The sequence below is a fragment of the Zootoca vivipara genome, chromosome 15, assembly GCF_965207765.1.
Source record: "Zootoca vivipara chromosome 15, rZooViv2.hap1.1, whole genome shotgun sequence".
Taxonomy (NCBI): Eukaryota; Metazoa; Chordata; class Lepidosauria; order Squamata; family Lacertidae; genus Zootoca; species Zootoca vivipara.
In genome coordinates this window covers 35843364-35860825 of record NC_142598.1, presented here as the reverse complement: position 1 = coordinate 35860825, position 17462 = coordinate 35843364, and the positions used below count along the sequence as shown (strand labels likewise).

The 17462-nt window shown below is 43.8% G+C and overlaps 1 protein-coding gene across 2 annotated transcripts in view; it reads right to left on the bottom strand.

Moving 5' to 3' along the window:
• SVEP1 (sushi, von Willebrand factor type A, EGF and pentraxin domain containing 1) overlaps positions 1–17462 on the bottom strand; it is a 137424-nt gene that overhangs the window by 113244 nt on the left and 6718 nt on the right. For both annotated transcript variants that reach the window (XM_035140342.3, XM_035140343.3), the window contains exons 2-3: positions 9745–10000; positions 6977–7153 (exon numbers count right to left, since the gene is read on the bottom strand). In XM_035140342.3, coding sequence (XP_034996233.3) covers positions 6977–7153; positions 9745–10000 — 433 coding nt within the window. The remainder of the gene's footprint in view (positions 1–6976; positions 7154–9744; positions 10001–17462) is intronic.

Here is a 17462-nt window from a genome sequence, read left to right as displayed (position 1 = left end):
CAGCTGCTTTCCCGTTGTGGGTCATATGGCCACCATGACTAAACTGCTTCTGGTGTGACGGAACACCGTGACGGAACCCAGAGCACACGGAAACCCCGTTTGCCTTCGATTCTAACTGAAATCATGAAAGACTGATTGTGCGCTCTGTTGGAACGCTCCACCTTTTGATGGGTTCTGAGGGTTGCGGAAGTTGTTCCATACACTGTGGTAGCCCTTTCTTTGGTTTGATATCAAACTGTGCAGGCAAAAGAGTCGCCTGATGTAACTTTGTCCAGTGGCCCCACCCACCTGTCGAAATTTGTCCACAGGGGCAGGTGGGGGAGATAAGGATCTGGCCCACTGGTTGGGTCCAATTCCACACCCATGCGCTGGCTGCCCTAGATCAGGTCTGTTCAACAGGTTGATTGTGATCTACCGGTCGATCGCGGGGTGTCCCTGGTCGACCCATGTTGATTGCAAGTTCCTGATGCCCACCCCCCAAAGCTCAACAACTTTAATGAAGCTTTCCCTGAAAAAGCTCAACAACTCTGGTCAATCCAATGGGTAGATCACTGCCAGTTTTAGTGGGAGTAGATCGCAGTCTCTTGGAAATTGGACAGCCCTGCCCTAGACGATATATTCTTCTTACTATTTCACCCCCTTCAAAGTGAAACTTTTTTTCTACGTAAGAATGGCATGCCTGTGTTCACTTACTCTGGAAATAAAAGTGTCCTTCAGCTATTAGAAATCTGGAAAACTCTTATCTGAAACTTCCTGCCCTCCTAAGATGATATTCATAAAAATCATTCCTGCGCCAAGTGAATTTCTCAGTGTGTGAATAAGTAGGCTTATTAAATAGCACTCATCAGAACACTCAACCTTAATCAAAGCCATGCCTAGCAAATCAAAGCAAAGTAAATGAATCAAAGCTTTACATCAAAGCATAGAGCAATATTAAAATATAACCAAGACTCTAATTTTTGTGTTTAAGGTTAAGCCAGTATTTAACTGTGTAACTTATCCCATAATTAAGATGGAGAGGTCAAAAATTGCTGGTACATATTGCTAGGAAATATATGGCTAGTTAATATATTCCACTTATATGCAGAAGAGTTCAGACAGATGACTGAACCAGAACTCCTTATAATATACTCTCTTATGACTTACGCTGCTCCATCAGAGACGGGGGGGGGTCTGCAGTCCCTGCTACAACCATCATGCTCTCAATAGTTTCCTCCCTGCTGCCCCCCCTTGCCCTGGAGGCTAATTTATGGAGAAAAAGACCTAACATTCTACTCAACTTTTTAATTGAATGGAAGAAATCTGCTGTGTCTCCAGATTTCTGCTGCACACAGAATTTGGGGGAAACAGTTCTGCCATCGGTATTTCAAGAACAGGATAGATTTGCTTGCCATGGCCACCCCATAGCTTCAGCACATTCAAAGGGGTTTACTGGCCTGGTTTTTTACCAATGGCTTTAAACTCAGTTTCAGAAACGGGAAGAAGTAATGATAATCAATCTTCTATTGATTTAGAACTACAGTACTGTATTAGAACTACCAATGGCCCTCTTAATTTCATGAGAAGGTGATTGACCATGTCATCTGAACACACAAGCACTAAAAAATAAGACAAGTAATTGTTTGGAATTGTGTGTTTTTTTATGACAAGGAGTTAAGAAGCATAAAACAGAAAGCAAGTGGCTCGTTTTCACAATTATCTGGTTTTTAATTAAGAGAATTCTAGACTCCCTTCCTGGAAACTTGATGAGGCATTGAAAGGGTTACAACTAACAATCTAGATTCTGAGCAACCCTGGAACAGAAGCAAGAAAAACAATTTCCAAGCAAAATAGCTGGATGATGACATTCTCTGGATGAGATATTGGAATATTATTTGATACTTTGCTATACTACAAAAAAAGAACCACTGTAAAAGTCATCAGAAGTTCAAGACGATTATTGGTTTCTATCCAGATACATGCATTCAAACCGCCAGACTCACCCTAAGAAGCCTTTTTAAGAGTGTCTTTGTATTATTTTTTATAAAATCTCAGTACTGATGAAAAGGTCAGTTTGTGCATGTGAGTTGCAGACACAAAAGCCGTGTCCTGAAAATAACATGTGGGGGGGGGCACTAAAATATTTTCAGCAACCAAACTCCGCTCGATATTATGCAAAAATGACTCATTTAATATCTTTTCAAAGAGTTATCGAGAAGGCAGCTAGAGCAAACGACTCCCAGTCGTTCCCTTAAATGATTGCCTCACACATCACAAAATCCGCATGGAAAACCAATTTCCTACCAAGAATTAATGAGGCATTGGCATGCAGATCATTAAACAATCACATATGCAGGGGGTTTTTTTAACACGCACAAGTCAGTAATTAATGCAAACAGATAACCCCGTGCAAGCAGGCATATGCATTTCTACCTACCGTGTTTCCCCTTTTTTAAGACACCGTCTTATAACTTTTTTTCCTCAAAAAAACACAGGGTGGCTTACTTTCGGTGGGGTGTCTTGTTTTTTTTATTGCCGGTATGGTATTTATGGCTCAGGGCGCCACTGGGCTCTCTTGAGTGCTCGGTGCTACAGCAGCCACTGGTTCCGGGTGGCGGGGCGGCAGGCGTCCTTGACCAGGCCAGGCGGAGGCCGCTGGCTCAGGCGCTCCGCCCGCTGCTGCAGGGCGCTCCAAGCTCCTTGGCTGGGCCAGGCAAGGAAGAAGCAGTGAGCCCAGCGGTGGCGGCAAGCACGGAAGCAGTAGGGACGGCGGTGGATGAGAAGGCGGAGCGCGGGGATGCAGCCAGCAAGGCGGGAGCGCGATCAGCTGTTAAGCGACGCTCTTGGAGCGCCGCTTCACAGCTGATCGCGCTCCTGCAGTGCCGGCCGCATGGAGTGACTCTGTGAGTGGAGGTGCCTGTGGGGGTTGGTTTCTGCGGCGCAGAAGTATGGCTTATTTTCGGGGTATGTCTTATATTTCTCAAATCCTTAAAAACCCTGCCATGGCTTACTTTATGACTATGTATTAAAAAAGGGGAAACAGGGTATACATAACTTACCACTGTCTGGTGCGCAGGGCCGGATTTCGGTTTAAGGAGCCCCTAAGCTACTGAAGGTAATGGGACCCTTTATATGTCCAGCTGTCCCTTGTCAACAACAAATTGTCACTGTTTTGTGTCTGTGTTGAATATACGCTATATGGTAATTTATGAACCTAATAGGTACCTAAAGCCATTTGCCCATGTTGCCATGCAACCAGTTCATGTATAATGTAGGTACCCTATATATAGAAATAAGCAAACCAGTGATATTTTAGGGAGCAAGCTAGCAGACGGGGCTCATGACTTACATCAGGCATGTCCAACAGGTAGATCGTGATCTACCGGTAGATCACTGGACATCTGCGGTAGATCACTGCTAGATCATTGGCTCCCCCCAAAGAAGCTGAACAACTGTGGCTCACCTCAAAAAAGCTCAACATTTTACCTCCTCCCTGAAAAAACTCAATAACTTTGACCCGAACCAGAAAAAGGGGGTAGATCACTGCCAGTTTTTAACTGTGTGTAGATCGCAGTCTCTTGGGAGTTGGCCACCCCTGACTTACATCATAGAAGCCTACACAACACAACACCAAACACTGCTGCTGTATGTAGGTTTTATTTTATTTGCTTTTATCTTATATTTTGGAAAAGCACATCCAGTTTTTTCCCCTTTAAAATTTTTGGGGGACCCCAAGAGAGTGGGGCCCTAAGCTATAGCTTGTTTAGCTGGCACTGCTGCAGAGCTGCCTTTGTGAGACGAGTGTTGTCACCACTCACCTGGGCGATGCTGGGATGGGCTAGGGTAGGGCAGGTTTGTTTACACCCACTCTGCCTCTGTCTACCTGCCCACTAGACCAACCCGCCTGCCACACCTGAGCTGCTAGGGCTCTGTGATGGAGCACAGCCCCAGAGAACACAACTGCCTTTCTTCCACCTGCCCCCTTTCCCTTTCCCCTTCCCGTCCAGGTGGAGCCTCTTGCCTCTCCTTGGTGGGTGGTGGCGGTGGCAGCTCCCTCCCTATTGGCCAGCACACAAGCACCTCATCGCCAGCCACAAGGCGATGGAGGCTCACTGCTACCCCAGCCCCAAAGGCTTGGCCCGGGCGCAGCTTGGCTTGCCTCGATGAGGGAGCCTGCTGGGGTGGGTGTGTGTCTGGTTGCGCCCCCCTCAGAAATGTATGCATGGGCCGATTGCCTCCCCCAACCCCATGATACGCCTCTGCACCAGTCTCATGCCAAACAAGATCTTGAGTCTCAACCACAGTCTATTAGTCTATGATGCAATGAGAATAAGCGTTAATAAGTGGAAAACTAACCATACGTAGCATTGTTAAAACGCCACCAACCATAAAATAATCCACTCTAAACTTGCTTGCTTACACACTGCCTATTTTATTATACTGGGGAAGGGAAAGAGTCCATGTGTATTCTACAGATTCTTCTGTAGATAAGTTCAGCTGGGAAATGTTACAAAAATCTTTCAAAATAAAAAAGGTTTCAAAATAGCTTTCTATTTTCTTCACTTACAAGGAGAACACATGTGGTCTTTTGTCTTTTCTTTTTTTTTTTTTAGGAAATGCAGCAAGACTTCAGAAAGATTAAGTCATGTTTACAAGGAAAAATGAAATCCCCAGGCTAAATGTTATGATGTGTGTGCAGCGTTTCAGCTGAGTTCTCTCCAATCAGCACATGCAAAGCAGATGGCAGACCTTCACGTGCTTCATGTAATATATGCTACCTTTTAAAAATGTCTACTTGCTGATGTTCTTACAAAAAGCAACAACATCTGCCAAATGCACTCTTAAAACTTTATGGTTTTGGATCTTCCATGTCCAAAACCAGATGATATTCGCATATACAGACTGCGCTGAACGTAAGGATGAATCTGTTTTGACTATTATATGCTCCAGAGTGGCCACAAGTAAAATTTTCATTTAACTTGTGAAGTCAGATAAAGGCACAAATTCCACATTAGAAAATTCAATTTGCATTAATCAACCATCTTCACTCTACAGCCTATGATAAAACAGATGTGCTTTTAGGTCTTTTTTACAATTAGCGAAAACAATCAACTGACAAAACTGCTCGAAAAGATATGCGTAGCAATCTCATTTTGCTAAGAAGAGTCTTCGGAATGCATTCAAATACACCAAAAGTTCCGATGCCTATAAATGGACAAAATTGGAAGCCTTTCAGGAAGCTCTCTTGTCATATACCTGTCAAGAATGTAGGATTGTAGCACAATATGAACACCGAATTGTTCATATCCTTCCCTGGTCTTCTTCCAGTAAGTTCCACCACCAACCTGCCTCGTTTTCTCCTTAATTGAATCTGGCTTTCCTCCAGGCTTTTGACTTTGGATCATAGTGAGCCTTACACCCCTGTAAATGCTGGGCAAGATCCAACATCACACCAGTAGATACAACAGGACTTCCAACCTTCCGGAACAGATTTTGGTACACGTAAGGGGCTGAAGTAAAAATGGTTTGGGCAAGGAGAAGGTTGTTGTGCAAGTGGGATTGCCCTTCTAACTTGGTGTTGTCTAGTTTGACCCACAATGGTTCATAATGATTGCAGTCACATCTGCAGCAACCTAATCCTTTTGACTCAGGTGTGGGGAACCTTTGGCCCACCAGATGTTGATGAACTGGAACCCCCATCAGACCTAGCAATGTCCTGGGATGAAGGAGGTTGTAGTTCAGCAACAGGCGCAGGGCAGAGTCAAACACATCATCGCCATCGTTTTATTTGTATATCACCTTTCCATAGTTAAAACCATGCTCGAGGCGGATTACAGCATGAAAAGATTTACGTAATTAACAAACAAAAAATGCGCAAACAGCAAATAAAACACATCAGAAAGTACACAACCCAATGGAACGATTTCCACATAAATTATAGCAAGATCTAAAAATAAAGAATGAATATCAATAACAGCAAAAAAAAAAAAAACACCCTGGATAATGCCACAGCCCATAAATAATGCCACAGGCCAGGTGGGAAAAGGCCTGCAATGCAGAGAGATGATGATGATGATGATAATAATAATATATTTATACCCCTCCCATCTGGCTGGGTTTCCCATGACTCACAGCCAAGATGGTCTCTGGTCTCTTAAGCAGCCTTTGCTTCTGTAGCTCGAGTCAGTCAGTCAAACTGAATTTTGCACTGAGAAGGTGTGGAATCTATTAAAACAGCCCCTTTAAGTTCAGTCCTTTTACATCACCCCTTCGACATGAACAGCTGATAAGGTCATTCATTCAGTTTGTTATATGGGCAGCCCCCTCCCTCGTTTACACGCATTCGATATTGGCACTACGTCGCACTAAAGTCGGACGTGACCTGGAAATGTCATAAAGACGTCACTGAAACGTCACTAAGATGGTGAAAGGGGGCACAGTGGGGTGGAACAGGGTGTTTGCAGGCTTCTTCAATGGGTTTATTATTATTTATTATTATTTATACCCCGCCCATCTGGCTGGGTTTTCCCCGACCACTCTGGGCAGCTTCCAACAAATACAAAAATACATTTAAATACTACAGATTAAAAACTTCCCTAAACAGGGCTGCCTTTAGGTATTTTCTAAATGTCAGGTAGTTGTTCATCTCCCTGACCTCCGATGGAAGGGCGTTCCACAGGGCGGGTGCCACTACCGAGAAGGCCCTCTGCCTGGTTCCCTGTAGCTTTGCTTCTTGCAGTGAGGGAACCGCCAGAAGGCCCTCGGCGCTGGACCTCAGTGTCCAGGCTGAACAATTATACATTATACATGATTTCAATGATGTGCGCGGTCCCCTCGGAACATAACCTCCGCATAAAAGGGGGGCTGCCCATACTATTGGGTGAAGAAGAGCCCACTGGAACTTTGAAAGGGTTTGGAAAAACAGAAGAGGCTACCTCAACCCATGCTTACATCCGTAGTCATATTCACACCCAAGAAGAAGAAAACAGGGACTGACCTGTACATTCATGTTGCAGCCCTTTGCCATAGTATCCTTTTTCACAGATGCACTCAAACTGGCCCGTGTGGGTGCCACATTTGCAGCTCGCCATGATATCGCAGCAGCTTTCGCTCCCGTCGCAAAGGTAGGAACAGTAAGAGATGTCTTCTTGAATGTAGCTACCAGAAGGCAAATCTGTAACCGCACAGAGGGTGGGTTGGGAAGGAAACAGGGTACCAAACAAAGAATCGAGTTAAGAGATAATACTCGTAAATATGGTGAAAATAGTTTTTTTTTTAATAATCAGGAACATTTTAACTTGGGGTGCAAAACCTGAAACGAACCATAAGGATTTGCTTTGAATTTAATCCACATTCCTTGCTCAACTCTTAATGAGGCAAATATTTCATTGGCTACAAAGCAGAGGTTGGGCGGCAGGTTGGGGAGAAGAGCTCATCGGTTCCCCAGCGATGCAACGATCCATTCATACATTTCCTCCTCTGCCCTTAAGCACCTACAACTGTATGTTGATTTATAAGGACCAGACTCACTGGATAATTCTTCTACATAAGACTCAATTAAATAAATGTAAGCTGCAGAAGAACAGAGCAGGAATATAACTTTTTCTTGGTTGCACCCTATGCTGATCTATAAAATTATGACATCTCCATTCTACTTACTTATTTTGAGGCTCTTAGGGGTGTCTGGTTTGACAATTTGCAAAACTGATTCAACCTAAGATGTTTCATGTTTCAGAGCAATTATTTAGAAAGCACTGCCCGATTCTTAGAAGGTGTGTTCAACTTTGATATCAGCTTATTAAAGAGCAATTATTTTCCTGGCAGACAGTACATTGTAAAGTACTTAATAACATTCGCAGGTTAAAGTAGTCCATAGGCTATTCATGAAGGGTTTGAATTTGCACAGGAAGTGAAAGTGTCACCCCTCTGAATCTCTTACCATGTTACAGTGGTACCTCGGTTTACAAACACAATTGGTTCCGGAAGTCCGTACTTAACCTAAAGCGTACTTAACCTGAAGCGAACTTTCCCATTGAAAGTAATGGAAAGTGGATTAATCTGTTCCGGACGGGTCTGTGGAGTACTCAACCTGAAGCGTACTTAACCCAAGGTATGAGTGTAATTGGTTCCGGAAGTCCGTACTTAACCTGAAGCGTACTTAATCTGAAGCGAACTTTCCCATTGAAAGTAATGGAAAGTGGATTAATCCGTTCCAGACAGGTCCGTGAAGTACTTAAACTGAAAATTCTCAAACCAAGGCGTACTTAAACTGAGGTATGACTGTACACGAGAGCAGACACAGACCTGAATGCAAAAGCAGGTGGTAAAGGTTGTCTGGTGGGATCTATTTGTGAGATGTGCACCAGGCAAGGGAGAAGCTGCAACGCTAATTTCTCCACTGTTGCTTATTGGGGAGACAGGTGGAAGTAAATAAATAAATAAATAAATAATAATAATAATAATAATAATAATAATAATAATAATAATATAGCTATACCCTGCCCACCTGGCTGGGTTTCCCCAGCCACTCTGGGTCAGTTCCCAGAAGAAGAAGAAGAAGAAGAAGAAGAAGAAGAAGAAGAAGAAGAAGAAGAAGAAGAAGAAGAAGAAGAAGAAGAAGAAGAAACATCAAACATTAAAAACTTCCCTAAACAGGGTTGCCTTCAGATGTCGTCTAAAAGTCAGATAGTTGTTTATTTCCTTGACATCTGATGGGAGGGAGTTCCACAGGGTGAGTGCCACCACCGAGAAGTCCCTCTGCCTGGTTCCCTGTAACCTCACTTCTCGCAGTGAAGGAACCGCCAGAAGGCCCTCGGAGCTGGACCTCAGTGTCTGGGCTGAATGATGGGGGTGGAGACGCTCCTTCAGGTATACAGGACCGAGGCTGTTTAGGGCTTTCAAAGTCAGCACCAACACTTTGAATTGTGCTCGGAAAGACTACAGGTGGCATATAAATGCACTAGGAGAGACAATTTGGTGTCCCCATCAGCATCTTTGCACTACATTGACCTCCCCAGACCCTCCTTCCCCACTCCTTCCCCCTCCCAGTAAGCAACAGCGACCCACCTGCCTGGGAGGTATCATAGCAGCTTCACCTCATCTGGCAAGTGGCTTCTACATGTGCATAAATGTGAAATGCTCACGCCCATTGCTGGCATGTGGTCCTCAGAGGGATGCTTAATTGCTGGACCAGAAAAAGAGGTAGCCACCTCAGAGTTAAGGTGAATCTTACACTTAGAATGTGCGTCATGGCATTCACAGGCCTCAGGCTTGTTTTCTGTATGTTTGAGTTTAGCATTACTGCATTTGTGTATCTAAAAGGATGGTTTGCTTCAGCTCCTGGATTTTTTGTTGATCAACTACCCTGTTTTCCCCAAAATAAGAGATACCCATAAAATAAGCCGTAACAGGATTTCTAAGCATTTCCGCAATATAAGCCATACCCCGAAAATAAGACAGAGTGATAGGCGCAGTTCTGGAGGGCGCCAAGGAAGAGATGAGGCTGGACATGTAATAAAAATAAGACATCCCCTGAAAATAAGCCATAGTGTGTCTTCTTGAGGAAAAATAAATATAAGACAGTGTCTTATTTTCGGGGAAACACGGTATTTGATCAGGATTTCCTGATTAATGTAGAATTCAAATAAATAACAGAAGTTCAGTGCGATGACAATATTTCTGAATGCCATGGAAGTATTCTACATGGAATGGAATGTGTTCCATTTCCTCAAAATTCAACTGGAAGGCAGAACTGGAGGCAGGTACCTTCGTGGAGGGCTCTGCGAGCCAAAGCTTCGAACTCTGTGAAACTATGAAGCAAGTAGCAATGTTCCTCCTTCGGGTGAGAAGCCATGTCGTTCAGCTCCCGGATGTTGCCTTGCCATATCCCGAACGTGAAGATCTCCACTCCAAATTCACGCAAGGATGCTGCAATGGGCCTGGGGTCTCCTCCATTGGAATAGCCGTCGGTAATCAGTAGTATCACTTTGGAAGCATTTGCACGGGAGTGTTGCAGTATTTGCTGGAAGAAAGGGGGGGAATAGCATCTCAAGGCCAAGTGCAAGCAAACTAGTGACCTACACATGGTCTTTTCAGCCAGGGGGGCCCACTCCCTTTAGTTACATTGTTTAACTGCAGCTTTTGGAGGACCACCCAGCATTAACACCATAAGATCAACACATTTTCAGCAGCCAGCGTGGTTAAAAAGCCAAGTACTACTGACTCACAGTTCACACACTTATATTCAGCCACAATACAGATGCTATTATCACATAATACAGATGCTCTCAACCGGTCTTACGGACAGTTTCTTATAATGAGAAGCGAAGACACCCACTTTTTGTTAAAAATAAATTTACAAAAAGTGAACCCAGTTACAATGGTCTGACATTCACCACCAGCTGAAATTGCAAATATTTTTTAATCAGTACTTCAAAAACTCTGACTCGAAATATTAGATTGGACGATGGCATAAGAGCATCCCGCTAGGTTAGCTTGGTGAAGTATCAAGTGAAGTTTGGCTGAGTGTTGCTGATGCCAGCTGAGTTATATCTGCTCTCTGAACAAATGCACTGCATTATGGGGTAGAAACATAGAATTGCAGGGTTGCAAGGGACCCCTGAGGATCATCTAGTCCTTTTTTTTAAGTTTTAAAAATCAACTTTATTTAAATTCCATAAAATACAATACCATAAAATACATTTCAATCACCATATTGTAGGGATCTTAATATACAATATACACTTGTTCCGATAAAAGAAAAAGTTAACTTCCCAGTCACTTCGCATCACTTATCTTATATATTCAATTTTTTACATGCGTTACTTTCATCCAATATTTTTATCTTAAATTTTAGTCTTATTAATTTTCCAAATTCTTATATCCTCATGACCGTCTAGTTTAAACAGATCGTCAACTATTTTTTAAAAAATGGTATAAAAACTGAGGATCATCTAGTCCAGGGGTCGGCAAAGCTTATGGAGTCTGGGCCGGTCCACTCCTCCGGAGATCTCTCCGAAGGCCAGATCACGTGCGTGCACATTTGCAAACGCTATTTCCGACACGGAGGAGGAGCCTGGGTGTGCACGCGCATGCGCTGTTTCCGGCACGGAGGAGGCGCCTGCAGCTTCCTATCAGCTGCAGGAGCTTCCTGCGGCGGATAGGAAGCTCCGACAGCACCACGGAAGTGAGTCCCCTAGCTGCACTGCGACGGTTTAGTGCAGCGCGCGAGGACTTGCCGAGTGGGCGGCAGGGTTCGGGGGCAGCTCAGGGTCCGCTTAAACGACCCCCACGGGCCGGACACGGGCCAGGGGCCTTAGTTTGCCAACCTCTGATCTAGTCCAACCCCCTGCAATGCAGGAAGATGCAGCTGTCCCTTGCAGGGATCAAACTTGCAACCTTGGCGTCATCAGCACCACGCTCTAGCCAACTGAGCTATCCATAAAAGGACAACTTGATGCAATATAGCTGTGATTTATGTATATATATGCAGGGAAACATTTGGGGACCATGCAAGCCCTCATCAGGAGGTCTACTCATGTGTAAAGCCAAAACATGAGCATATAGAGTGCAGGTGAGTTGAGCTCCACCCCTTCACAAGTTGCAGTGCAAACCTCTGAAGTGGAAGGGCCTCCTGTGGTTGTGTAGGCTTCTTGTACTATTCAGAACCCATATCTAACCTTCCGCTTCAGAAGTTTTTTCTCCAACCCGTGGAGGGCAACTGAGCTAAGTTGCTCATTCCCACTCTCTCCACTTGTGTACTGGTTTTACACAGAAGGAGAGGTAAAGAAGGTAAAGGTAAAGGACCCCTGAATGGTTAAGTCCAGTCAAACTTGACTATGGGGTTGCGGCACTCATCTCGCTTTTCAGGCCGAGGGAGCCAGCGTTTGTCCTTAGACAGCTTTCCGGGTCATGTGGCCAGCAGGACTAAACCGCTTCTGGCGCAACAGGACACCGTGACGGAAACCAGAGCACACGGAAATGCTGTTTACCCCCCACCCCAGTGGTACCTATTTATCTACTCGCAGTGGTGTGCATTCGTACTGCTAGATTGGCAGGAACTGGGACAGAGCAACGGGAGCTCACCCCGTCGCGGGGATTTGAACTGCCAAACGTCCGATCGGCAAGCCCAAGAGGCTCAGTGGTTTAGACCACAGCGTCACCAGTGTCCTTCCTACAGAAGGAGAACCTGAAGAGGGCAACACACACAAATGCCCCCCCCTCATTTTCAGGGATGCTGCTCAGCTGTGGAGAAAGGAAGTAGTGACTCGGAATTTGGGGAGACAATTCGATAGGAAACAGAACAATTTATCACCTTCTGCTCTAAAAAACAGGCCACCTTTTGCTTTGGGAGGACAGAAGCAGGTTAAAACATAGTTCTCCTCCTCTGTTTTGCCCCACGTAGTCTATGCCCCCAGAATTCTGATACCTGTACACAAAATTTCTCTTGATCCTAAGTTTTGCCCACAAGTTCCTTGTAGGAGTCACTTTTGGGCAACCTTATTGTTGGGCCTAATCACACCTCTCATAAACAACAGAGATTAAACTTTCAGGTCATGTTCACATATTTTGTTACTTCCTCAGCTGAAAATTCCAATATAGCCCCAGCTGCCTCGGAGTCAGACAGTCTTGGCCTGCCTCCATTGGCTCCAAACAATGGACCCACAAGGTGGGGGGTGTTGAAGGAAAACAAGAGACTGTGGTTTCATTCCAAGCATTGCAATATCGCAGCTGAAACTACGATGTCCAAAACATATAAAACACAAGCAAGACCTTAGGGTGTGATGAACCTCTGCTAATCTTCATAATGTACTAGAAGTACAGAATATTAGAATACGTTTTTAGTTACTCCTTTTTCTTATACTAGAAAGTCCTACCTTTGACAATAAACCTGAATGGCGCCTATACTTTATATAGTGTTTCTTTCTTTCTTTAATTAATTAAAACAATGCATTTTTTATACATCTAGAAGGCTGCAGGCTTGCCAACCTTCTTGGTTTTTTTCCTGTTGAGAAGATCAACCATCATTTCATACACCCCTTCCCTTAAATTTCATGTCATTTTTTTCCAAGGACATGACAGCAACATGAAATGTGTTGGGTGTGAAGGAATGTTCCAAGGGGAAGAAATATTTATTTACATGCCCACAGTAACTAAGGACCCACATTAGAGTGGCTCTGGGTAGAACAATGAATATATTTACATTGTGGCAGTGTGGGACAAGGTATTTTTGCACCTGAATCCAGCGAGATAACAAGGATATACAAGATAATACGATTACTGACATAATTTTGAGTTTATCTGGCAAAGTATTCGATCTTTTACAACTGGCAGAAAGCACACTCCACGGTAGAAGAATTTAGGGTGAATGTGCCCCATAAATCTTAAATAGTAAAACGCTGGAGCAAGGTTTGAAATCTGGTGATTCTAAAAAATTCCTTAAACTCTCTTAGAATGAACCGTGCAATTAGGTCCCTTAACACTTTGTAATTGATTAACCTGTCAGTTCAAAGTCTGCTTTTTCAGTAAATGTTTTTCTTAACTCCACGAGGAAAAACTCAGCTATTTTTCTTTCTCGCACCGCTAAGTAAAGATAACTAATTGCATTCCTTCCTTTCGCACAGCCAGCAACAGTAATATGACTGCCTTTGTTTCTTCTATCACGGGGAGTAATTGCACGTCCCAGAGAGCAGGAGATAAAGCAACTCAGTGGCTATTCTTGATGTCTAGCAAGAGATTTCTTGAAAGAGCAACAGCAAGGAGTCTTCAAATTAAAATTGTATTTTAAAGCAAAGGTGGATAACTAAGCACAGAAAACATAAGTCACAGAGCAGTGACTTAACCTTAATACTCAGTTGCATTTAATTAATTTTCATCTTCTTTGTTGCACCTTACAAATATTGAACTTGTTGAGACAGCCAAAATGCTTGCCCTTCCTTCCAGCTTCTGGAAGGAATAACTTTACATTGTTGATTTCAGCTAAGATCAAAGTATTACAGCAGCTGGGTGAATGGGTCTTTGTCCCATTTCCCTACCTTCAAAGCCAGGGAAGGAATGAAAAACAAAACAAAACAAAACACCTGTAGCCACCACAGGGTAGCCCTGTGAAGAAAAGGATGGGGACTCTGCACATTTGATGGTTTTATTGCATGTTTTAAATATGGATGCTTATATTTTAAAGTTTGTGTATCTGTGTTTTTTTTATACTTTTGTTACCACTTAGAAGCCTACAACGACATTAAGCAGTATATACTGTAACTAAATAGTTGTAGGTTTTTTTGAAATAATTTTTATTTGGTTTCAAAAAGTATAAGCTTATAACAAAATCAATTAAAAGTCCATGTAAAGAGATTGATCTGAATCTCAAGACCCTTCCATGGATCCTAATGTCAAGATTTACAACTGCATATCAATCCATTATCCACGCTTTTTTATCCGTCCAAATTGTCCGTAATCTTTGTTACCTTGCAGGTGAGATTAAAATCCTGCTAATGTTTCAATCTGCTTACAATGGTCTCCTAAATAAATTATATTCTCCCCCCATTCTTTTAAAAAGTTCTTGTCCTCTTGGTTCCTGAGCTTTCCAGTTAATTTTGCCATTTCAGCATAGTCCATCAACTTGCTTTGCCATTCTTCCCCTAAATAGTTATGCAGAAGAGAGCATTTCAGTGTCGCTTGTCATGCCAGGTACTAACCAGTTGAAATCCCATTGCTTTGCAATTTTTAAAAGAGGCATGATAGGGCAGGGCACGATATCGATCAAAACTGGTTTGAAGTCCATATTGTGATATTGGTTTCATGATTTTTGACCTGGCAATATATCACAATTCAGGATGTGTGTTAAGGCTGGGTGATAAATCGTCCAAAATGGGTTTGGAGTCCATTTAGTGATATCAGTTGCAACTCTGTGCTCCTAGAATGCCCTTTCTATAAGGATCTTAGAAGCATTTATATTCACCCACTGTTAAGGGCACAGAAGGGAAGGTCATTCCTTGCAAAGCCCTGTTTCTTGCTGTCTGGTGCAGAGAAGTACTGAAAGTATATCTTTCAGAATCTCTAAATTTCTTGCAAAGGCTCTACAGATCCACATTATGGAGCTTAGGGAGGTATGGGAAAGGTTAAGGAGTAGAAATGCAAATCACTACTACAGTGGTACCTTGGTTTAAGGACAACATAGTTGCCCTTTTGTTTCAGAGGGACAACAGTTTACATATCAATAGTTTATAATGCACTTCCATAAAGATTTTGGGTATATTTCGGAGTGCCTCTTGAAAAAAAAGGATTTGAGTCTTTTTGTGTAAACGTAATGAAATAATTATTTTTGAATTTGAGGGAGCAAGTGAACATGGGTGAATAATTAAAGTTAGTAAAGGAGAAATATCACAAAGGAACCACAAGGATCATACGGTAGGTGTAATACAATAGTGTTTAAAAATAGAGGACAGTAGCATAATAGCTCACAAGAAGAGAAAAAAGGTGGTTGTTGCATTGAAGTGCAAGTTCCTCTATTCATTCCAGTAATGGCATTTCAACATAATAATGTAGAAGTCTTCTATAATCTGTACCAGGACAGGACAGTACTGTTTGTATCTCCAAGCTGCAATTTGTCTGGCAAGAAGATTCACAAGGTAAGAGCCCCTTAGAAAACGGACGAGATACATTAAATATCAAAAGAGAACCAATTACATCTGGCTGAGTCAATCTACAGCGAACAATACTTCATTACGAGAAGACGGTGATTCTAGCATCCTCATTTCAGCTGATCAATGGATTGTGTTGGGAGGAATTGTATCATGCTAACAAATCACATTTAAAATAAATAGTGGTCCAAACCAGGACAAAATTACTTGCGCTTATGTTCCACTGAATTCAACAGGCCAGGTTAGGTGCGGCTAGTTTGTGCCCCATTAATTTCAATGGGGCTTTAGTGTGACTAACCTGTCTTGGATTTGGGCCAGTGTGTTGAACTTTGTGACACTGAAATCAGTGGCAATTCCTCCAAGTCTCTTTTTGAGAACATGGGTGTCAGGATGAAATGAGTAGATTATATACCTCTGGAGATACTGTTCTACTGCTAAGGATCTACCTAGCTCTAAAGATGTTGTACTAACTAAAACGAATTTAAAAATACTAACTAAAATGAATTTAAAAAGAATCAGTGTGCAAAATATCCCAGAGATAATGCTATACCTTTTGATAATATACCACACGGATTCACATGGATTCACACCAATTTCTTGCTCATAACCACACTGGGCAAAGAACACTTGGGATATGCCTAACTGGATTTGAAACCTATTTAGATACACCAAGCATTGAACAAGATCAATGATATACATGTTTGGAAGGGAACAATGTACAAAGGCAGAGCTTTGCTTCTTGATTTTACAGTGGCAGCTCCCGCTGCCCAAGAGGCAAGCTGCTTTCAGTTGCACATTGCAAAACCTCTGCTATAAAACCAGGAAACAAAGATCTGGCTGCCCATCCAGTTCTCTTATTTGCAGGGCTTTTTCCTCCCCAGCTGGAACTCTCCGGAACTCAGTTCCAGCACCTCTCAGGTGGGCGCCATTGCCACACTAAGAGAATAGGGGAGGCATGAGCAGGGGCATAGCGAGGCACCGCGACACCCGGGGCGGCAAATTGCCATGCCCCTGGGGGGGGGGCGTCGTCACTACGTAATGCCGCATAGAGGGGGATCGCCCCCCACGAAGTCGCAGGGGGTGCGATCCCCTCTACATTGTACGCATGCGCAGCAGCCTGCTGCACATGTGTGCTACATAGAGGGGGATCATGCCCCTCCGTGACACCGAAACGGAGCGTCCAGACTCAGGCGCCGATCACGGGGCGGGGGCGCGGCCCCAAGTGCCACCCCCCAGCAGGCACCCGCACGGCACCCAATCGCTTGGCCAGCGTGCCTGCAGCTTCCCCCCCCCAGGCTGCCATGCAGAGGCGAGGGGCGGAGGCGCGACCCCATGTGACACCCCCTCCAGGGCAGTACCCAGGGCGGACCGCCCCGCCCCCGCTTGCTCCGCTCCTGGGCATGAGTCGCCTGGCACTTCTTTTTCTCGAAAAATAGCACTGCTTATTTGAAACGTGGCCTTTCTTTGGTTAGCGCTGGATGAGATTCCGAGTCAAGCACATTGTTCCATACCTTCACCAAGACTTCTCAGTCCACATCTCACTGTAGTTCCTCAAATACCCTCATTCCCCCCCAAAAAAAACTCTTCTGAAAAGTAAATCAAGTCCCCACAATGTCTTTCAAGTGAGGAACTGTAGCCAGAAGACAAAACCCTCGAACCACCTTTCATATATGCAGGGTTTTTGTGTGTCTGTGTACAAGGAACTGAAATGGGAGGAGGACTGAGAAGCAGGGCCGTCCCTGCCGTTAGTCAAAGTGAGGCATGCATCTTGGGTGGCAGATGTTGTGGGTAGTGGGAAACCATTCTCTTCAGATGGAAGGAGAAGGTTCTGAATCTGCAGACTCC